The 24,854-nt window shown below is 40.7% G+C and overlaps 1 protein-coding gene across 6 annotated transcripts in view; it reads right to left on the reverse strand.

Moving 5' to 3' along the window:
* The window catches only part of grin2bb (glutamate receptor, ionotropic, N-methyl D-aspartate 2B, genome duplicate b), a 129,625-nt gene that overhangs the window by 50,362 nt on the left and 54,409 nt on the right, over positions 1–24,854 (reverse strand). For all 6 annotated transcript variants that reach the window (XM_013914350.1, XM_013914349.1, XM_005747070.2 and 3 more), the window contains 3 exons: positions 6,684–6,827; positions 4,054–4,324; positions 397–589 (listed from right to left, as the gene is read on the reverse strand). In XM_013914350.1, coding sequence (XP_013769804.1) covers positions 397–589; positions 4,054–4,324; positions 6,684–6,827 — 608 coding nt within the window. The remainder of the gene's footprint in view (positions 1–396; positions 590–4,053; positions 4,325–6,683; positions 6,828–24,854) is intronic.

Raw genomic sequence — 24,854 nt, forward strand, 5'->3', positions numbered from 1 at the left:
ACCCGACATGCTTTATTGGGAAGTTGTCAGTGGCAGGTGGTTGGAGGTATCCTCTATCACCCTCTACCACAGGCTAACTTCAAAGAACAAGATCAATGAACACAGGCCACAAAGAAAAACGAGCCACAATCTGAGAAGCTTTAGGAGCTAGGAAAGCAGCAAGTGTAGTAAACAATGTAGCTCATGTGTTTTTAGACAATAAACGTCCCGCAGAGGTAGCTGACTGCCTGGATTCTCTCGTGATGAAGATTATAGGTTCTCAAGAATCACGCCGCTTTGCAAGGTAAGCACAGTATTGCATTGCACGTCTGGTTCATTAGACCGGGACATTCAGAGTTGAGGGGTTTGATTTCTTTACACATTTCACCATGTATGCACATCATCCAGCCAACTCACTTCAGTATTTCCTTGGAGTGTCCGGTGTTTGAGCTCTTCTTGTCAGGTGTCCCGAGGCAGCTTGACTTCTGCATGGTGTGTGGCCCTCGATCCAGTATCATGGTAGAGGTTGCCGTAGCAATGACAGCCACTGCATCGCGTACCCTGGCCTCGATGTTGTAGTCCCATTCGTCATATGACACAGAGATAAGCCCTGGGAGAGATAGTGAGAGAGCAAAGGAGAGAGAAATGAGGTGAGAGAAAGGGATGTATGGAAAGAGAGAGGGAAAAAAGAAAGATGAAAGGAAGAGAGAGAGACAGTAGTATGAGAAAAACAGGCGAGCTGAGTGCTGTGAAAATTAGCCAGAGGGTGCAAGATATACAAAAATAAAAGCATTTTAGAGAAGGTGGAAAAAAAGAGACAAAAGGGAGACAAAACTCAGAAGGAATGTCTAAAATGTTGAAAACATCATTGAAAAGGTGAAAAAAAGAAAGAAAAAGAAAGAGCTAAATATGAGCATCAGTTGAGACTACGGTCACTCCTGAGCTCACTTTGTTATGCTTGGTTTTCCAAGCATGAGAAACCGCTGGCTATCACACGTCAACATCCATTTCTTGCACACAGAAACAACTGCGTTTTCAGGTCATTTTTCATGGCTGGTTAGGATTATGCGTGTCATTTGAAACCTGGGCTGCAAATCTATTGGGAAAAAAGAGAAAAGCCAAAACACCATTTTTAGCCAGCCTAAAAATGGTGTTTCTGCTGGTTTCAAACATATGTTAAAATTTGATTTTTCACCTGCTCAGGCAAATGAAAATACGGTAATAAATTCACTGTAGTTGAAATAAATGGCTTTAAACATGCTCAGTGAGTGGAAGGGCTCTAGGGAGAGCCACTGCAAAAAGGACCTGAATCCCTGGAGAAATACTTTGAAACCATCACTGGGAATTTTGGTAACAATGGGGCCAGACTTCAGCTTATTAGTAAAACAATAGCTACAATATAAAACTAATGTGTGTTTAGTCATGATTTATCACTTATTCATGAAAAATCAGTGGATGCAAAACGATAACACAAGATAAAATTAATTTCCAAGCACATTATGAACTCAGTTCACAAAAATCAGCGTGTACCTAATCACTGACTGCCACTGGTGTGGTGCAAATACAGCAGGAGAACATTTGCATATATGCAAACAGGCCCATCTGTCAATTGTGCCCACATTTTGTTAAAAAGTCTTATGAGAACCTACCACAGAATAAAGCAACATTGCAGACATTTCAGCATCTTGATGTCAGCTTGGTAAATGGAAATGCAAAAACCGAGACCACAGTCCTTCAGTGTGTAGTAGACTGTGTAAATTCAAAGCACATTACATTTATACAAAGCTCAGGAGAGAGTCCTCTCACAGGACAGACAAGATGTTATGAGACTGCAGTGGAGCCTTAACAATACACTTCAGACCTCATTGATCTGGTTTAAAGGAACAAAGAAATTTTTATGAACATTGACAGTTAGTGAGGCAGAATAAAACGATGAATGGCCAGTATAAAATATGATGCAGCACAGGAATAGCCGTCCAAAGACCCCACGATTAAGAGCGTCATGGGAAGGGGCAGGCCGGGTTATCCTTTGTCTTTTCTTTTCTAACACGTCCTCGAATTTCAGGCAAAGTGGTGCGCGCCACCTTTAGGTGGGGTATTGTCGTCTAGTCAGTTCTTTCCACTACTTCTCAGATTAAATGCAATCAACTCAGCAGTTTTTGAAGGCAGCAGATTTATCTGGCAGCAGATCTTCACCACACTGTCTTAACCTCTGTGGTGGTACACTGCAAAAACTGGCTATCTAAATAAAAAAAATTATTTGAGAAGATCCAGACTATAATCAAGTGGTGTATAAGTGTGTGAAATGTTACTAAGAGGTCTTGAAACAAGATTTCTAGCTGGAAATGTCATCTCAAGCAACTACTTTTAGAATTTATATACTAAATAAGAAGTAAAAGACATATATTCTCAAAATGAGATTAATAATCCTATTCCCTGTGCTCATGCTTAACATATCACTCTCAAAACAAAATCTAAAAGACTTTTTGGCTGGATATAAGATTGTAAGACTTGGTTAGACAAACAGATTTCTGCAGTGTAATCAGACTCTCCTTGTTGGAAATCAGGAACCTGTTTCCCAAGTAACTCAATACTGTTGCTCCGTCTCTTCTAGTTAACTCACTCCTCGTTTAAATTCCTATCTTTGTTTCCCATCTGACGTTTCGTGGAGGTCAGCGTTGTCTCCAGCCCCAGCTACTGCTCAGTCACACCCTGCATTGGAAGGATTCGCAAAACCCTACTTCCATCAGAAAACCTCCTTTCTGGACCAGAAGCTCGCGAGTAAAACTGTGTCCATTACTCACTCCACAATCATACCTGTGCAGCTCTTCTCCTTCTCAGATAATCTTCTCCTCTCCTCTCCTCCCCTTCACAGAACTTCTGGCCGCTTATCTCTGCTCAGACCCAGCTCCACGTTTCGGTGCATTACTTGCTGTATTTTCAATAAAGCTTTCGAACTGCATTCTGGTGTTTCCACTCTGAATTACATGGCAGAATACTACGCACGAGCCAAGCTATGACGCAATCAAGCCTTCCCATTATTTCCAAACTATATGTGAAAAATGTAGTTCATTGAATGCACTCTGATGCATAAATACTAAATCCTTGCCCAGCAAACCTGTCGGCTGTGAGCGTAAAACCCCCACTCAGCGCTGCCACATACGCCTGGGGATGCGACCTGGCAGCTCAGTCACTCAGAACTTCCCCCTCAGAGATGTTGGCAACATTTCTTTGGCCCGTGCCGACAACGCGGAACGGATTATTGCTCAACAGTTTCTTGAAAAACTGATCAGAATTCATGGAAAATAAACACAGATAGATTAAATCTGTTTAACACGTGTTAATCTGGAAGTTTAGAAATCTTAGGAAACATAAAGAATGAAAAGTTCAGCCCCGCTTCATCGCAAGTGTCCTCCTGACTCGACTAACTCTAGAAACGAAACTCTAAACAGTAGAAATCTACTAATATTACAAGAAGAGAGAGAACGAGGTGGATCTTTCACTCAGGTTAAAGCATCACGATAAATATCCTGTGTGATACTAAAATAAATACATTCTATTTTTAATTGGCTGCATTAAAATACACCTTGAAACTGAAGTATTATGCTTTCCCTTGCTCACGTTGGAAATGCTCATATTAAACATGGCCAAAGTTTCAAATAACGAGGTCAAGTGCAAATAATCCATGTGAGCTGAGAGCTTATGTGTCAGACTGCTCGAGTTTTTCAGACTCTTTCTACTGCAGCATGTGCATGGTGCCAAAGAGATGGGATATTTTTCACTTGGTCATGTCGGTAACATGAGGGGACAGCCAATCAGAAGAAAGATGATTTAAAGGGTGAACAGCTGAAACAGCTTGCTTCTTAAAGAGGATAAATCGAGGCACAATATGAAAAAAAAAAGGGTTTTATCTATGAATCACACAAAATCTTTTCAAATGTGGCTCGATCAGCGTTCAGGAATAAAATTATGTTGCTGCAAATCAATCTAATAGGTCCATTTCAACCATATGAGACATAAACCTAAAATTTAAAATCTTGACAGACTTTCTTCTGCTCTGGTGTCTGGGTGTACCTGTGGGGAAGACTGAGGGAACGTGGTCTGCATCACCAGCCACAAGCGAGGGCACAATCCAGGTGAAGCCGTAACCTGTGAGGCCCACAGAATGAGCCACTTCAAAAATAGTGGTAGCCTCTTCCTTTGTGCAGTAGAGCAGAATGACAGGGCTCTGCAGTTTCTTTAGCTGGTTCTGAATCTTGAGGTCGCCATCATCCACGGACATATCCAGTAGGAGGACTTCTTCTAGCTCCCAGCCTACAAAGCTGTTCTCGATGGTGCTGCGGACCTGGAGAGAAAGCAGGAGATTGTTTGAAGACGCGTGGGCTGCACACATGCAGTGTAGTTGTGAAGGAGATATACTGGAACAAAACTGACTGAGATGTCTCCTCCTCCAACCTCGAGACTGCCAAACAGTTAGTCTCTACACATCTCCTGGGAGGAGGAAGCCATGGTCGATTAGGTAAAAAAAAGATTAGGTAATCTCCTTTTCCCAGATATTACAGCTATATCTTCACACACAGAAAGAAAATTCTCTAGGAGATGGTGCTGGTTTTATTTTTCCGTGCTCACCTGTAAACAGATAAATGAGCAACGCAGGAAGACGTGAGTTTTTATTTAGCTTGTCTCCAAATCTGTATTCATAGATCTCTAACTGAAACAGTATACGGCACTTGGATGCAGTAAGTATTGCAGCTTCTGATAATAGCTGTTCCTCAAGGGAATCATTTCAAACTGAGTTGTACGAGATTAAAAATAGGCAACTTCTCATCACAGCATTAACTTTGTTTTGTAATTAAGGAAGAAAATTTGGGTCTTCGAAACATTTTTAAAATTTGCTTGAGAGAGGAGAGCACAACGAGATTTATGATGCTCATGCAAAGTGACTATAGAAATACAATCAGTTTTTTCTTTGGGCTTTTTTTCTTGTTTTCCAAACACACAGAGTTTATGTTATAAAGATAATACGACTCCCCAGAGAAGTACCAGACTCCAAATACCCTCTTTATGTTTTTTTTAAAGAAACAGATTGTTTCTTTAACTTTGTTCAAAGGAAAGACATTGCCGTTGCTGAATTGTTATTACAAAATGTGATTAGCTTGGCTTCAATAAAGTTTTTATTCTGCTCAGATGTGTGTGTGATGTTCAAAGTGATTCAGGATCTCACACAATCCTCTTTAAAGAGTGCGTTCTTGGTCTTCAGATAAGAAGGCTGAAACCACCGAGCAGCAAAATTCAAAAGGCCTGTCTGCTTTTTACCATTGAAGCAATCAGAAAATAGGACTAGCAACCCACGTTCTTCACACTCCGAACTCCAAATCGTATCATTTTTTGAAACTTGAATTTGTGGCAATCATGTTCTCAGAAATAGGATCACCTTCCCAACTGCTCATTGTCTTTAAAAAAAAAACAAAAATTACAAAAAAAGGAGACTAACAGGAGAATGTATCTTATTAAAGGAAGTACATTAATCTCAGGCTTCTCATAATAGGTAGCCAAAAGACAAAAGTAATAATACCCAGTGTGAAACATACAGTATCTGTTGGATGAATCTAAGGTTGAAAAACGTGACGACCATTATAAACCAGTTCTTATCACAGGAATACATTTATCTTTGCAGATAATACTCCTCCTTATATTTCTGATTTCAACTTATTATCAAGTAGATGTAGATAAGATACTTTTACGTAAATGTGTTTTTGTTTCAGCATTGCGGCTGAATTTTACTTTGAAATGTCTCCAGTTCTAATTTATGTCGCACTTTCCACAAGTTCACTACTGCACGAAGAGTAGCTGGCGAGTGTTTGCGAACAAGTCAGTGTTTTCCATGCACACTATGGCTAACTGATTTGTTAGCAACCAAAGCAATCGCTAGATTTTTACTGACCAATCAGGGAATTTTGTTTTATTATATTTTTTCATACTTCATTCATTTAAATTTGATTCAACCCTGAAGTTAGGAGTGTGGTTCGTCTGACTGCCAGGTCAAGCCCAAGGAGCTCCCCATGATGGATGTAGCTATCGTGACCCTATCCATTTGTTTCTGAAATCTTGTCTCGTTTTGAAGCCTCTAAATTAATTTCACCGTTGCCATCTCAGAGTAATAAAACCAATAAACAAAAAAAAAAACAGCTGTGATGGGCAGGGGTGGGTCTGACTGTGAAATTGCCTTCTTGCCCATCACAACATCAGCTCAAGGCACTTTTGCATTGGCTCCATTTTTGCAACCAAGAATCTTTGTCCTTCTTTGCAGCCTATCCCAGCTTCCACAGGACGAGGCTGGGTGTTCTTGTCGATGCAAACCCAACACAGAAAGGTGGTGGAGTCGAACTTGGGACCTCATTGCTGTGAGGCAATAACTTAGCAATCCACACCTTCATAAAGGTGTGACTAAATAAAACCAACAAGACAAATTGCTGAAGCTTCAAAATGCACAAGTCAAAACCAATGAGTGATGTCACTTAATGATAGCTACGTCCATCTTTTTTACTGCACATTGTCGGTGCCTTTTGGTGCATTATTAAAGCAAATATCTGACAAAGACTCATTTTTTAGGTCATGGTACAGTCTGTCTAACACATTGGCTACATAGTAACAAATTCATGATGCAGTATAATTGAAAGCGTCTGTTTTTTGTATTTATTTACCTTGTTGACAAAGTCCTGGTAACCAGGGTAATACGTGGTGACTATGGAAAAGATGTACCAGTCATACTCCTCCATAATGTTCAACATGACGGAGGCCTGCTGCTCGATGGCTGGACCAAACTGGAAAAACATGGAGTGGTCGTCCTGGAAACGAGATACACAGAGCCAATCAGCAAATAAGGTCATGAGTCATACAGCATGAGAGAGAACTGGAAGGTAGGGCACAGATGATTATGGAGCGTATCCAGCTCCTGCAAGCCAGAGAAACAAATATAGTCTTGTCTGTAGCTCAGAGTTTACCATCCTCCTTTAATGCTGTCTGACTGCACCACAGAATATGCACCAATACTCTGTGGCTCAGTCACAGAGCGCATGTGATGCAAACCCTTTTGATATCTTAAAGATATTTATGAATATTCTAGCACAGACAAGGTGACATTCATAATCAGAGAGCCTCATCACATTTACTATGCTACTGAGTGCACAATTAAGATGGCCACCTGGTTCAATGATATTTATTGCAGGGTAGCAACTTTGCAGCAGGAGTCAAAACATTTTTCTGCAAGGGAAAAAAAAAAGAAAGCCCTTTTTTTGCTCCAGGAGTCACGAAGCGGTTAAGGGAAGGTCAGTCATGTAAAACCACCAAACAACTTATCAGGAGAAAGAAGTTACGATGGATTATTTACAAACGTCCTCCCTCCGAGGAGACGTGACAGAGCTGCTGTAATGAGAACAGCATCGTGTCATCAGCCTTTTTTAGTCTGTCCACAATGAGGCCTTCTGTTAAAGGGCGACTAGAATAGAGATCTCACCTTAAGCTGTATAAAGAACTACCAGAAGTTCTTTAAAACATGCGTGTAAGACACTGATGCTTAGACTCACTTTCAAAATAAAGTCAATATTGTTTCTATACATGTTTTCAAGTCCACACTTTTGCTTATTTCGGAAATCTTGGAGCCATTCTCCCTCCTTTACCGCCAACATTAATAATGTCTCACATTCAGCTTTCTTCCAACTACGCAACATTTCTAGTCTACGCCCTTTTTCTTTCTCAACACCTCACAAGTTCTGGGTCGCGCCCTGGCCACCTCTTGTTTGGATTATCCCCCTCAGAACTTCTTAATCAACTTCAAATGGTTCAGAACTCACCCGATCATATTACATTTATGATGATCCAGCTTCATTCACTCACTTTTCCCTAACACATCCTGCTCCTCACTTTCATGGCACCCCCCTCCATAACTCTCAGACCTCCATCATCCTTTCACACCCTTTCTCTGCTCAGCCTAAGCTCCACTCCTGAGCCCCTCTCGCTTCAGACTTAACACCACGGGTGCCAGAGCCTTTAGCTGCACTGGAACTCACCTCCACTTCACCTCCGTCAACTAGACTCTATTACACAGTTCAAATCACAGCTGAAAACTCATCTGTTCACATCAGCGGGTCAACTATAACCATAGTGTTTGACATGTTTTACACTCACATATTATTCCAAGGTTTTAATCTCTCCTATTATTCTTGCTATTCTGATGTTGTATTAGGTGAACCTTAGTGTTTTAAAGGTGCCAAAAAAATAGAATTTATTATTGTTATTATAAAAGCTGACCATGCCCTCATCTCAGTTTAACCTGTTAGCATGCCAGCTTTAACTAATAACCATTAAGGCAATCACAAGATGCAGTGCAGCTGATGGAAATCTCTTTAGGTTTGCAGATATTTGGCACGGTTCCTTTTTTTAAATCTTTGATTTCTGCTTTCAATTTTTATTGAACACATTTGTGTTTGAGTTTCAGTTTAGCTTTCTGTTCTCATGTTGGAAGTTTTGCCTCCTGATTGTTTTCACTAGCGTCTCGTTGCCCTTCTGTTTCTGATTCCCTAATCAGCCCTCTGTGTATAAATATTCCCGTCTGCTTCTTTGTCTTTGCTGGATCGTCTGTTGTACTTCCCGGTTCCCTTGTGTCAGTTTTCAGCGTTTCCAGGCTTCATGTCTAAATGTGTGTGTTGTCTGTTATTTGGGGCTTTTCTTTCTCCCTTCTGGACTTGTTTACCTTTTGTTGCTTCTGTGGACTTTAATTATCAGGTTTTAATAAAGCTCGCTTTTTGTTTTACTCTGTGGTTTGGTCTGTATTTGAGTCCACCTTTAAATGGAAATCTTGAGTATTTGAGCATAAAAGAAAATTTTATGCAAATGAAAGCATGATAATGGTGCTACAAGGAGATTAGAATTAGACTTAGAAGTCTTTTGTTGCTATTATGCAACATATAACAAAACTGCAGAGAGGCTACACCTTCAGAAGCAAAAAGAAAATAAAGAACAAACATGCAGTCATTTGCATTTAACTATTTAAAATGTACTATATATTATATTATATAGTAGGGATGGGAATTGAGAACCAGTTCCCAGAATGCTAATTCCTTGGAACCATTAGTTTGCTGGCCTAATGATCCTGCTTATTGGTTGCACTTGTACTACAATTAGCTGATTTCAGTTCAAGTGCAGGATTAGGAAAACAGTGGTGTAGTCTTCAGCATGGATATGGACATTGCTTTCATTTTTATTGCACAAAAGAATGATATTGTGATGGTAAAGCGCAAACTGCATCCAGGACAGAAATAAGTACACTATTTTGTAAACACAATTTCAATCCTTGCAATCATCTGCACAGATAGCATGTTAATGCTAAGTTAGCCAGACAGCCTGCTAATGCTACCCTGACCCCAGCCCAGCAGCCAGACATTGAACTTGAACAGGCAACAAACTGATGAGCAGTCAGGCTGCAGCCTCCAAAAAAAATCAGAGAAATACCCCCAACATGCACAGACATTTGACCACACAGCAAGAATTAATTTGCAGGAATGTAATATCTTTGATATGTTACTTAATGATAGTGGTTACACAAAGCAGAGCCAGTGAGAACACAAGGAGAATCGATAAGAGAATCAAATCAATAAGTGATATTGATAATGGAATCGAAATTGCTAAATTCTTATCAATTCCCATCTACGCAAGGTATGGTAACCATGTAATGTGATAACAACAAGTGAGTTTCAAGAATTTTGCAATTTCACAATGACTTAACCGACAATAGACACTATTACACAAAGGATTCTGATGATCTAAGATATTGCTCTATTGGCTATGATATTGCACAAGAGCGAAATTATTGCAGGAAGGAGGAAAAGGAGAAATGGAAGATGAGGTGGTAGTGGTGTTGAGGGGGAGAGGTCATGACACTTGAGAAGAAGCTGGGTCTGTTTGTCTTGCTTTCAGGAACCTGTAACACCTGCCAGAGAGCAACACGTTGAACAGGTGAGAGTTGGGATGTGACAGTGATCAGGATGACCAAATGATAAACACAAACTTGTGTACCAAATTTCACTGGAATCCAACTTAAAATGATCTACCAGCAAAGGCTACCAGCTGGTACTGTTAGCAGATAACAGCCCATCTCTACTTCTGATTAAAATGTGATCCATTTGGTTACTAAACAAAGATGGCCATGGCAATAAATTAAAAGTCTTCAAAATTACCGTCCACGAATGACTGGTTGCCAGGTGCAGTCTGGAAGGAGGCTTGAGCTAAAAGTACATATTTAAAACCAGCTTACATCCATGTTCTTATTTATTCTTTTTTTCAGCTTTATTGGGGTTTGTTGGTCCAACATAAGGCAAAAAAAAAAAAGATGTTACAGGCATAACTGTAGACAAAGGTCTCCTGTGACTTGGATTGATTAAAAAAATTTACATTGCTTTTTAATTCCGTCTTGTCTTGTTTACTTATTTGTCATTTTAGATAAACTGTGGCAAAAACCAATGTGAAATGTTGGGCCATAATTCACAGCAGCACCAAGAAAAGAAAACTTTTAATCAGTTAGCGCTCATTTGCTTCGCTTCACACGATCTTCGATTTTAAAGTAGAAGATTCAGTATTTTGTGCTTTCTTCTATTTGCCCCCTGTGGAACATCTTACCCATGCACGGACTAATTATATAAACCTGCATATGCACATGTTAGTCATGCAGGAAGCAGAGCAGCGCTCGGGTTACGTGCACGACCTCCACTCCACATCAAAGCCAGTCTTCCCTATTCCACCACTTTCTTACCCAGAGGGGGAGAAAGGATGTACTACCTACCTTTCACTGCGATTATATGCTAACAACATTGCAGTGTCAAGTGACGTTGGAGGGGCTGGCAACGCTGGAAATGAGTAGAAAAGTCGAGTGTTTACATTTGTGTGTGTGAGCATGCTGAAGCCTGGCGTATTCCCTGCTTTGACAGTTCATACACTCAACTCGGTAATGAAGGTATTTTCACACATGACCGGCGGCTAATGCATTATTCATCTCTAACCTCACACTTCCATCAAAATCCATCATTGTTTGATGACTGCAGCTTCAACCTGCTGAGTTTTAAATTTGTGTGGATGAGTGCAACATGTGGTTTTCTTTCACACACGTCCTCACTTTAAACAGATGAGGCTGGCGATACTCTTTATAATAATGTAATTTTATATTATCGGCGACGCGGCGGTTCGCGTGAACCAAAACGAAGGATGATGTCATCCTGCTAACACGTGTTGCCCGTGTAGCCAAATTTGAAACAGCTCGTTCTGCCGTGCCTTCTGTTCTTAGAGGCTGTTTAAAAAAAAAAACACTATTGAAATGCGTGACTTGAGGTGTCATTACAGAGAGCATGGATGCCGTAGACCGTGCCCTAAATAAATGTGCTCTCGGAGTGTAGCTGACAATGCGAGTGCACTGTTTCCTCTTGTATTAGCAGTATCTTCCAAAAATCCTCAAAACTACAAAGCTCGCTGCTCAAAGCTTTTTTAAAAATGATATTTCATATTGAAGAACCGCTCTTAAAGACTTTCTCTCTGAGTAAAGAGTAAAAAGAACAGCGCTGCAGTGAAGCACTGAGGGCTGGATGTTTTGATCATTTTGTGGGATTTGGTATTTCCAAGATTTCTGAGACAGTTGCGAGCACAAATGTGGGAGAACTCTCTTCCCACAAACCATATACTGTTTAGTGAGCTATTTAACCAGATCAGTTCAATAAAAATGGCACAATAGAAGGCTGGAAAATCATTGCCTGGTCTGGTGAGTCTCGATTTCTGCTGCGACATTCGGATGGAAGGGTCCGAATTTGGTGTAAACAACATGTAAGAGTGCCTTGCATCAATAGTTCAGGCTGCTGCTGTCAGGGCTCTGTGTGCGGGCAGGCGGAGATGAGGATCCAAATGCAGGACTCTTGGAGACTGAATGGCAAACTCAAAGAACCTCAGCTTTATTGCTGGCACAAAACATAAACCAAACTGAGAATGCTAAGACAAGAACACACAGGCGATTCTGAGGGTACGACGCGACGCTGAGCGCTGGAGGACACACAATAAATACACATGAGGGAACAAGGAACAGGTGGGAACACAGCTGGGAGAAATTAGACCTAACGAGACAGAGGAAGCAAAACTAGAACACTGACATAAGACATGGGCCTTCAAAGTAAAACAGGAAACAATTCACAAAGACGCAGACTTGACACTGAACTAAACCTACACTAAACACGAGGGCGCAAAACACAAAACCTAAGAACAAAACCCTAAACCAGAATAAACTGAAACAGAAAATGCTGGGTCAAAATGACCCAGAACAGCTGCTGGTGTAATGGTGCGTGGAATACCAACTGACTGTGTTTAAACACCACAGAATACCCGAGTATTGTTGCTGATCATGTCCCTTTATTAGCACAGTGTACTGATGACTGCTTCCAGCAGGATAATGCATCATGTGCCAAAACTCAAGTCACATTAAACTGGCTTCTTGTGCGTGTTCTCTGCACTCAAATGACCTCCACAGTCACCAGATATCAATACAACAGAGCACCTTTGGCACACAAAAATTTGAATTACGGACTCCAACAGCAGTTTATTCATTCAAGTGCTTTCTGAAAATCTGTGTAATTTAATAACCTGAAGAAATATTTAAATACTGCACTTCAAAAATGCTGTAGCTGTTTTATAAGATGTTCGATTCTCAGAATGTACTTCTTTATGCCAACAAACGTATAAATAGATAACATGCTGGAGTTTTAATCGTGGCTCTAAAGAGGTTTCAAAACAGGTTTTTGACCTTCAATCATAACTGTACAATTATCTCTATTAATTAAATATGAAACATAAAAAATAAATAAAAAGAATGAGAGCCTCCTTTTTAAATAAATAATAATAATAATGGTAATTTCGTACAGGTTTAATGTGTGTTTCCTGGATCCATCCATCTGTGAACTATGTCTATGTTTGACCCTGCATATTAGTTAACATTAGCACTTCAATTCATCATGTAAATATACCACATTTAGCCACACGTGCTAATTTTCATCTGCAGGCCCCGGCAGGTTGGCGGCATATTAAATTAATCAGCAAAACTAAACACAGAGGAGCATGTAAGCATAATTAAAAGGCGGAAATGTGTAAAATACAACACATAGAATATTATATGACTGATCAAACACACCTCACACTTTTTATTAGTTGTTTATATTTCGTCTGCCGCCCCACAGTTAGAGACCGACGTAACTAAGACTCACGATTACACCTATGTCTCCTCCAACTATACACAACTTTGGTTATTTATTTATGTATTTATTTTTTGGTAATACCAAGTGTATTACATCTGATACATGATTTTTTTTTCTGAGTTTTTGAGACTTGACTTGACGTGATGTTTTTCTTCCTGAAAATATTACAATAAATTGCAGAATATATTTTTAAGCAATAAACTGCAAAATAAATAAATGCCAGATGTAGCAAATAATACACAAATCTAAACTGATATTTGCAAATTCATATTTTATTTGTTTTATTTTATCAGAGGATAGAGAATCAGGGAATGAACAAAACAAAAAAATTCATGTACACCTCTCATGTACATCGAAGCTACTTAGTCATTCCCTATCTTTCTTTATCACTTCCTATCACTTACTTACTCACACAGTATCCCCCTTCTCCTTAAAGTCCCTCTTTGTCTTGGTATCGCCTTTCTCCTGATTCCTACTTTCTAAGAGGGCTCAGAATGGTCTAATCACTCGCGAGACCAAACCTGCCATTCAGACGGATTGTGAGGGTACTACTTATTTCATTCTCTGCTACTTAGATTACAGCTAATCATCATCTCATTCTACTTTCTCTTTCTTATCCTAATCACCCCCAATTTAATTTCTGTCCTTTATTCGCATGGCATTAGTGTCTCCTTTTTCTCCCTCTCTCTTTCTCTTGAATCCTTTGACCTTGCCCTGTCTTTTTCCTCTCTGTCGTTTATTTTACATAATGTCCTGCAGCTCCATTAGTTCATTTCACATTGGTGTGAAGTGTCCTGTGGGCTGCAGGTGTGTGTGTGTGTGCCATTACCGAGGCAGCCTGCCTCTCTGCCCGCCTGCTATCCTGCCTGTCATTTTGCATCACACGCCGCTTGACCGACAGCCTGCGAAAGCGGCTTGTCACCTAATTTTCAAGCTCTGTTTTTGTGTCTCTTTTTCTATAAATCACAAGTGTGTGTATGTGTGTGTGTGTGTGTGTGTGTGTGTGTGTGTGTGTGTGTGTGTGTGTGACATGAATTCCAATGTCTAATTTAAGGTGTCTGATTTGTTGAGAATGTCTGCAGGTTGGACAAATATAAAGGACTGATCCCTGAAAGCAATTACATCTGAGACTCACACTGATAAAACCAAACAATTATTTCTAATGAACTGAAGACACTATATACACTGCCATCATAGTCTACTGTTCACTAAGCCCCACTGTCTGAAGTTATTGTTGCAAGCTCTCCATTTGCACCCATTAAACAGGCCGCTTACAATGATAACAATAGCAGATGAATCATTTTTCAAACGTTTTTTTTATTCTAGACAGACGCTGATGAAAGAAGCTTTTGCGTTTCTCGTCTGTGGCCATCACTTTCACCACTGATGGATGATTATATGATAATTAATAGAATTAATGGATATGGATAATTAGTAGAAGATAATTAAACTGACAAAAATTGAGGCTTTTTCTAACAGACATTTTAATATTTCAAATTGTCTTTTTATAAAATTTTCGAAAAGGGCTTCATGTACATGACTGGTTTTTAATAACACTAATAGGCTCAGCTTGAGCAGTGGATGTGTAAAACAGGGAAATAAAACCACATTGTTTTTATGCAGTCGTTCATAGGTTCTCAATCCGAAGTTTAAGAAAACCTGAAACACTGTTATGTCATCACAAAACGTTTTGGCTGATAAGCATAGTTGTTGCATTCTGACTATATAACCCTGCTGATGAGCGTTGTGTAGTGCTAATGTGCTAATGCTGCTTGCTTCTGGTTGACTATAAATTCCTCAAATCCAGTAAAGGTGGAGAGGTGAGCCAGCACACAAGACAGGACAGGACTGTCTTGTGTGGGTTTTCTTTATGTACTCCAATTTCCTCCCACAGTCCAAAGACCTGCGCATTACATTAATTAGTGAAACTGAATTCAGCATAGGTGTGAATGGTCGTCTGTCTCTCTGTGTTAGCCTTGCAATACATTTGCAACCTGCCCAGGGTGTTCCCTGCCTCTCACCCCAACACAGCTCGTTAAGTAACGAGTGGATGGATAGTAAAAATGGGGTGTGGACTGTGTCTGCACACTGGAGACTAAATATGTGAAGGGACCTATGACCCAGGTTAAATATCATGAACATGCTTAGAGTTGTTCACATCAGAGGCTGCACTGAGTGCAGCATAGATAGTGGCATAAATGGTTGCATGCGACTGTGAAAGAGGAAGATTTATCTTCCCTGTGTGCATCTCCTGTTGCTCCCTTTAGTGGTCGCCACAGCAGATAATCTGCCTCCATCTCACCCTACCCCGATCATCCTCTTTTGTCACACCAACCGTCCGCATGTCCTCCTTCATCACATCCGTGAATTTTCCCTGTGGTCTTCCTCTTTTCCTCTTACCTGTCAGCTCCTTATTCAACATCCTTTGTCCAATGCATCCACTATCCCTCCTCTACAATTCGCTCACCCTTTGCAGCTATAATAGCCTCAACTCTTCTACCCAGACCTCTGCTTACTATGCGCCTCAGCATCCGCTGACCCCGCTCTGTGGTTTTACATGTACCTACCACTTTGTGGCTGAGTTGCTGTCGTTCCCAATCACTCTTACTTTGTTATAATACCACTAACAGATGACTGTGGAATACTTAGTAGTGAGGAGATTTCACGGCTGGACTTGTTGCACAGATGGCATCCTGTCACGATACCACGCTAGAATTCACTGAGCTGCTGAGAGCGACCCATTTTTCACAAATGTTTGTAGAAGCGGTCTGCATGCCTAGGTGCTTCATTTTATACACCTATGGACAAGGAAGTGATTGGAACACCTGAATTCAAAGTTCAATCATTTGTGTGCAGCGCCTCGCTCTGGTTGCCCCTGGATTGACGTCAGATGGAAGGCTTAGCTCTTATTAGCAGAGAGGTTCGGTGACCGTGACACCATCATCATTGCAAACAAGAAGGGACTCAGAGCCGATCCAATGTAATCCCGCCACCACCTTGAACCCCATCTGTCACTCCTACTGCACACCTCACCAAAGTCTTGCTCTCCTCATACATGCCCTGCACCACCCTCACATACGTCTGTGCCACTCCTTCATGCAGCACCACAGCTCCTCTCTTGGCACCCTATCATACGCTTTCCCTAGATCCACAAAAGACACAGTGGAACTTGTCCAGATCTGTATTAACACAAAATCACTTGTAGCATAAAAGCTCAAACGGTTGCCAGATTTATTTATATATTGTTTTTTTAGGTATTGCTCTGAACTGTATGTTGAATGGGATTAATACTGCTTGTTAAATCAATACAGGATGTAGATTACTGAAAAACAGTAACAACAGTAAAGAGCCCACCAGCAGACATTATGACTCCCAAAGACAACTAAATTACATTTATAGACTATAAACGTCAAGAAGGCCTAGTGGTTCCATAGTGTAGTGGTTTTCACATTCGCCTAACAAGCAAACAATCCCTGAATCAGTCCTGGGAGGAGACACAAAATACCTTTGGCATTGCATTAGGAAGGGTGTAAAAAATCCAAACTAAATGTGAATTTACCTGATGTTGCGACCAGTTGTGAATACACCTAACTTGCATATGACAAATAAAACTGAAAACCTCAAAGACCAAGAAAACAGCTTGCTAAAAAAAAGGCAAGTTTTAATAAGTTGTTGTTTTTTTTACCACATCCACTTTTTTTGTCTAGTTCCTAAAAAAAATCCGCAAAGCACCGAGGTACGTTTATTGTGGAGAAATGGGAGGGTAACTGTTTTGGTGCTCAGTTTGCTTTATTTATTTTTATTTTTTAATTTTGCCATCATTGTTTCTCTCACACTCACAGAGCACGTGTAAAGCTCATAAAAGTTGTACTCTTGAGTAATTTAATTATAAATAAATAAATAAAAGCAGCACATTTACCGCCCCATCCCTTTTTTCCCCTTCTCCTGTGGCATGTCATGACCATTTACTGTATTACAATTGTTTTTTTCCCACACTAATCACCACACTTGCTCGTTTTGTATCATGCCAAAGCTTCTTTTTCATCCAGACACATTAAACACGGCTCTGGTGTTTTGGCTACACTACAGGAATCTCTAAAAGGCCTAGGTGTAGCACCACAGAGTCTGCAACAGTTAGTTGTGTCAATTGGGGGGGACGAAGGCGGGTGGAATCACTTGAGAGGCATTATTCAAACTTTGGGTAGATGTGACACCAGAGAGCCAGATAACGAACACAAACCTCTGTGTGTGTGTGTTCCTCCAGCTCCCTGAGGTACTGCTGCCTAACATGTGAGCATAACCTACAGTTAAATCAGTGACTCCGCACTCTCGCTGAACTCACTCGAGACCCAGCAGACGACAGAGATACCCAGTATTTTTAATGTGCACACTCATCTGTGTGTACATAAAGCACAAGTCCCCGCTGTGCTGGCAACTATCCCTCTCATTCTTACACGTATGAATGAATTATGTCTGCCGGAACAGCATCAAGTGGCTGCTGCATGATTTAAACCCATCACGACAGCGGGCGTTGGGTGCGTTTGATTTTTTTTTCTTCCTCAGATCGTCACAGACACTTCTCTGGATACGTGGCCGGAGTCGAGGCCGCCTCTGTGGCTGCAGCCTCTGTGGCTGCAGCCTCTGCGTCAGCGCGCGGCGCTGTACAAGAGCCGAGCAGAGAGAGCCTCTAGCAGGAGGGCTGAAAGGATTTGGCAACTCATCTCCATGTCATGCCAATGAAAGCCTGTCTCCAATTAGATTTGCAGAGGAAGAGCGACATATCGGCCCACCGCTCAACAAGCCCTGGTGGGAGAGGATTGAAGGGTAAAGAGACAGCAGAGAGGAAGAGAGGCAGACAAAGAGGACAGAGAGTGAGTGAGTGTGTGTGTGAGACAGAGAGAGAGAGAGCAATAGCTGTTAAGGCTGAGCAAGAGTAGAGTAGAGTCTCGCTTGAGAAAACAGGCAAACCCTAAGAACTCCCAGAGACGAGGGCTCACAAACACACACACACACAAAACATGTGCACAAGTGGCAGTGCACACACATCCCACCAACACTCAGCTTATTCCACTTCATCACACTCGTCTTTCACCACCTTTCATCTTTCTCCCTCTGTCTATCTCTCCTCCGCACATCCCGAGCACCGCCGCCCGCCATCGCCGCTGTCAATCTCTCAGTTTGAGCCCAGCTTGCTTCATCATCATATTTTTAATCAAACACACACGGCGCTTTAATTAATCTTATATTCGGCTGTTTAATTATCAACGACCCTGTTTCGACGTCTAATCCTCGGCTCCATTCAGTACACTTCATTTTAAACATCCCATAATGTTCTGATTGAATTACCCTTGCTATTTTGGGTCTAGGAAATGATTTCAGAAGCGCTGAAATATGATTCACTCCCACAACTGCCAGTGGAGCGATGATGATGATGGCGGCGGCGGCAGCGGTGGTGGTGATGGGTTATTTTACAAACCCATCGTCTGGATACGAGGCAGCATTTAAGATCATAAAACATACAGACGGCGAGTAAAAACAACATTCATTAACTCGTTATCATTTAATGTCTTCATTAAACATTGTTAGCGCTGATAAAAGTTGGCTTGGACTGATTAAGCGCTGCTGGTGTAAAGAGCTGATTTCTATTTGGTCCCCTATCATGTGCATAATTATGTAGGAGTAAACATAACGGAGTAATTTAAGCAATATAATGTAATCATTAGTGCATGCTTGAACAACTCCCATGCTACTGGCTCAAGTCAGTGAAACGAAAAAAAATAAATAAAAGAATAAAAATAAATAAATAAGAATTTATTACAATTTTTTAAAAATTAAATAAATTAAACAAAAAATGTACAAATATATATATTTTAAATTAATTAAATTTAAAAAAAACATAGTGACAAATTTCTTTTTAAGCTTAGAGAGAGAAAGAGAGGCTGTGGAGATGACTGAGAGCGCGCTTGTCTACATTTGCCTTAACAAGTAACCTAATGAAGCTTTTTGCTGTAATTAAAAGTGACGGTTTAATTCGACACTGTTTTGGGAACATTTGCAGAAGTACCAGAGGCCACTCCATGTTAGAAAACAGCAGAACGGTCCAAGCAAACCTCCTGGGATGCAACGTTCCCCCTCGCTGTGGGATTTAACAAAGACTACAGACGCTTACTCTCCCTCTGGCTTCAACAAACGCACACGCGAGCACGCACATGCTACGCAAACAGATTTTTAAAAAGATGGTCACTGTTGTTGTCAAACCAACGTCCTTACATAGAGTCTAAAATAAAATGAATGAAGGCTACATAAACCGAATGTGTATCGCGGCGTATTCTAACAGTCCTCAGATTTTGTGTGTGTGTGTGTGTGTGTGTGTGTGTGTGTGTGTGTGCCACCTCGTATTAATGTTAATGGAATGTTTCTTTCTAAATTAAGGCATAGCAGAGCAGCCATGTGCAGTCCTCAGGATGGAAATGTAAATGGATGTGGAGCAACTTAAGGACATCGAGGCGGGCTTTTAAATGGGTGCTCTGCACCAGGCGAGGAAACATTTAGACGTCTTTATTTTTTGTTTTTACTGACCCACTGGGTGTGTTCCCAGCGTGATGTGCCAGCTTTTGGTGTTCCAAGGTCAACCATTTTTAGAGATGTGAACAGAACTTAGAAGGGTATCCTCATATGTAAGTGTGAGGTCATTTTCTTCCCCAAAAACACCTCTGAGGAAGTGAGCTGAGGATGTGGATGGCTGACACAACACAGGGCCTTCGGTAAGGCTTGTGGGGGGAGGCGGTAGATGGCTGTCTCATATGAATTTCACCACCAGACAGTTACTTTAACTACAGTTTCATCCAATTCAACTTTAAGGCATCCACAGACAGTAAAGAGCAGCGTCCGCTTTCTTTACATCTACCTGTTCAACAAGCCTAAACAGGCAGAAAAGACTTTTTTTCAGATTCTTCCATCCACCACTGTGACAGCACGGATTAATTAGGAACAAGCTTAAATGAAAACTGTGACTACTTGCTCACTCAGTTTGCCACCTTCAAGTCCTCTCAATGAAGTGGACGTCTGGCGTAGCAGTTTCCTGTCCTATATGTGCCGCAAGAGGAGTAATGATTAGCCGATCATGACTCAACTAAAGCAGGGCTAAGACCATTGTCAAAATTTGCTGAGTGGAGTGCCTCCACCAGGATATTTTAAATATCCAATGCCATCCTGGAGGCACATGGTGAACCAATCTAAACTGTTTTGTATGAATCCGCTCCTATACTCCTACAACTCAGTATGTTGGCATGGCTACAAATGCTGCCATTGGCTTCAAGAGCTTATATTAGTTTCTAGTAATTGGTTGGGGAAAATCGAATCCCTTCCTGCAAGGGAATCAGCTAGAGTGGAGGCAATGCCAGAGTGAAGAAAAACAGTGCCAGGTAACTTTTTTTTTCTTTTCTCGTATCAAGCTTTGAATCTGCAAGACAGTTTTAAACTGACCTGCAGGCTGAGAGCATCTGTCTAAAAATGATACCTGCAGAATGCTGGGGCGTGTCTAAAAGGGACCACAGGTGTGCTGCATTACATGTGCTTTACACAGTATACTGTGTATATGCCGTATTATATATAATAAAGCAAATACACCCTGTTTTCTGGTGAAAGAAGAGAAATGAACCCGTTTATTTCACAACCCATCTTCAGGCTTCAGATTATATTAATTTAGAACGATAATTGTAGTCATAATTATTAGTAATTACAAGTTTATTAACAACTAAAAACATAATCAAATGTTCTTTGAAAACAATTTCTCTTCTACTGAAGAATCTGGATTGAATTACCCTTTTTAAAGATTTTTAAGGATATTTATTCTAACTAAATCTGTCTTTACAAAACTGCATCAGAATGTATACATGGAAGCACGGTGGATCCAAAAATAATTATATGTTGAGTCTCCCACTAGTGACTGGAAGGCAGCTCCTTTCTTCCTCCCCACCTGCTGAGTAAAGCTCACACATCTGCAAATTACATGCTACAGCCTTACAGCAGGCTCAGTGCATCAGCTCCCTGCAGAAAGCTGTTATTGGTTAACAAACAGCACACTTCTGCCTAAAGGTACCGACTGCCATCAGCAGGATCCTTGGTTATGTGGTCCCTACAATCTAAATTAATTTGTAAATGATTTCTTTTAATGCCGTCACCTAATTATTCTTTATCTTTATAAACACTTATTCGACTGAGTGTTGCCTTAAATATGGCAAATATAAAACCGAGTCCTCTGTGAACCGACAGTGCCGATGCAGTCTGCAAGAGTCTCATGTCTGACGAGTGGGACTTGAATTTTATGCCTTCATTCAGAGCATCTGGTGCTGAAATTTCAGATTTCCACACAGAGAAATAAAAGCTCAGCTCTCACCATAATGCGTCTCTACTGCTGGGATGCTGACAGCGGTGATGAACGAGTCAATGACAGTGGACGGCAGCATAAGAGGCTGTACCAGCATGGATCAACAGCAGTTTAACCAACTTCAGCACTACGGCTAAAAAAACCAAGCAGAGCTCCAGAAAACAGAAATGGGGCACACTGACCCTTTTTTCCCCCTCAAAATATATATATATATATTTAAAATAGCTCACTATATGTTTCTAAGTAGCTCTGACTACAATGTTACAGCTAAAATAAGTTCAATTTTTATTCTTCTTCTCTCACGTACTGACTAAATCTTTTTTTTTCACTTATTTCCATGTTTTCATTTGATATAACGCCTCAGGCGAGTTTTCAGTTGGTCAAAACGTACCTATAAGATTACCTTTTGGTTTACTTAGAAAACACATGATTTCTGCAGAATGACTTTTTAAAAATAACCATATAGTACGGTGCAAAAGTCTCAAGCTACCTCTCACAATTTGCTATCACAATAGAATGCAGGTGCGGGAATTAATTGAAATGTGCAAACATACAGGGAAAAACAGCAAATGAGGCAAAAACAGAGATTTTACGACTCTAATGCGCTTATGTTGTGTGTGTTATGCAGTGGTGCACATTTTGATGCAGTATGACTGCCTTCATTCTTCAAAATAGCTTTTCTTCTAATTTATTTAAGTAGTTTTCAGGAACAGTTCTGCAGGCTTCTTGAAGGACATCCAAAGCCCTTCTTTGGATGTTGGCTGCTTTTGTTCTGTTCTCTATTAAAATGATCCCACACTGCTACAATAACGTGTAGGTCCGGGCTCTGGGAGGCCAATCTATGACTTTTAGCGATCAATTGTAGGATTTTGTTGTCAGGTATGCTTTTACGTTCAGTGTTTAGTTTTTTCATTGACATGCTGAAAAATTAATTAATTTGCCAATCAGATGCTTTCCAGATGTTATTACCCAGTGGATAGAAATCTGACAGTACCTTCCTGTCTTCATAATTGCATGAATTTTAACACCACTGACTAAAATGCAGCTATAAACCATTTACAAGCACTGGCATACCACTCTCCTGACCTCAGTACATACTGCCGACGATTTGAATAAAGATTTTCAATTTGGTTTCATCACTCCATCACACCTGTCGCCACCGATTTTCATCCAGTTCTTGTGTACCTCAGGCTTTTCTCTCCGTTTCCCTTTCTAAAGAATGACATCTTGAAAGACACTGAGATCATTTCTGCTGAGGTTTCAGCCGACAGCAGATGGATCTAATGAATGGTCAGGTCCTGCGTCAGGTCTGAGGTGGATTTTTTCCTGTTTTAACATGTGATTTCCAGACACATGTCACCTGTTGTAGACAGTCTGACCTGTTATAGAGCTGCCACCTCTTTTTTGTCCTTTACTTGACCAGGTTTCTCAAATCTTTTTGAGAACGCACAGTACACCACACTAGCAGATGCAACGTTTTCAATTAACAGCCCTTTGCCTGTCAGACTAAATTACCTTTGACATTTATCACAGATTCATTCATTCAGATAATGATGTGTTTTTGTGACAGACTGTTAGTAACAAAGAGCCTAAAGACACTACTTCAATTTGGTTCTTTGCTAAGTTGTCTGTTATCTGTTCACACAACACTGGTTCATCCATTTTAAGCAAAACAGAGAGCCATGAGGGGTGGCTAAAGACTTGTGCACAGTCTCAGTTTCAGTACATTTAAGCCTTCCCTTCTTGGTCCTCTTAGATCATCCTAAATTACAGTCATACTAACGAAATTATGAGTCATATCTCTATTATCCCCAGTAGTGAGGCAAACTATTTTCTAGCTATTCTGAGAAGAATAACAGGATTATCAATACTCACGCCCTCTGCTATGTCAAAATTAAAGTGTGTAATAGAGTAAACATATGAAGTCATGTTATAAAGTGTTTAAAGGTAATTGATCAATTTTTAAGACATTAAGCTGCAGCAGGATCTGTTATTCACAGATGAGAACCTGCTGTAAAATCCAGCCTAAAGTTTCTCAGAAAGGTGATGCACCACAGCAAGGCTGTAGCACATGATTCACATCAACTTCATACTCGTCCAACCTTTCAGGGCTCTCTTGTGTCTCTTCCAGGAAGAACAGAGGTGGTGGCATCCAGGAAGAGACCACTCCCCACAGGACAGAAATGTCTCATCACATGATAAAGGTGATCACTCAGAACAACTTTGTATTGATTTGCGGTAATCCTCCCCTCTAGAGGCAGGAGTAGACCCAAACCATTTTAAACAGTGACATCATCTTCAAATCACACACTAAGCAGGGAGAAAAAGGCTCAATCACTGGCTGAGGAAGAGTGCCACATGGCTCACACTTGGCTAAGCGAGCAGCGCTAGGTCACAGCTGACAGACTCAGAGGAGGCGGCTGCATTCAGTTATCACTCAGAGAATAAAAGTCCCTTGTGTTGTGTTATATTCGAAGGGTTTATGATTTTACATCAAACTTTAAATTGTCCCTTAAAAAGCTTATTATTTGAATGAATGCAGGCAGTGCTCATATTTGTTTACTTCCCCTTTTGAAGACTGAAATTGAATGAAATACCGGAAGGTGCACCTGTGCAGTGCTTTTGTGTACTCAGACAGCTGCAATTCAATAAGCCAGCCCAAACATCAGCCTCCAGATCACATCCATCAAGCCCTCTCTAAAGCGATTCAACTAAACCATCACGAAGACAGGATATATTAGAGGGCTGTTTAGAGTGTAAGTAGTTAGGTGCTTCACTGTGCAAAGGTCTTCAGTCACCCCTCATTTCTGCACTTCTGCTTCAGAGTCTGTTCTAAGTGGTCTTAAGCAATATTTTTCCAGACTTTCTGGAGGTCTTTAAAGCTTTTCTCTCAACACTGATTGCTTTTTCACCCATCTTCAGTTAAGTCTTAGTACCATTTCAGGTGTATGTATTGTTTGCTTTCTTGTTTTTTTAAGCCACTTAACATTGAGCGAGGAATCCTTCAGGCACAAGAAAGGCACCTAATTCAAGGGATAAACCACTGTTGTGTCTGTGCATAATGGACAACTTAACAAAGGACAATTTTAAATTGTATCTTTATGCAGTTACCAGCAGCCTAAGATTTATGATCCACCATGCAATACCATCTGGAAAGAATCTAGCTGGTAATGGTCCCAAACACACTGTCAGTGTAGTCAAAGCAT

Source organism: Pundamilia nyererei, unplaced genomic scaffold (genome assembly GCF_000239375.1).
Source record: "Pundamilia nyererei isolate P.nyererei 1_Seehausen unplaced genomic scaffold, PunNye1.0 scaffold00187, whole genome shotgun sequence".
NCBI lineage: Eukaryota > Metazoa > Chordata > Actinopteri > Cichliformes > Cichlidae > Pundamilia > Pundamilia nyererei.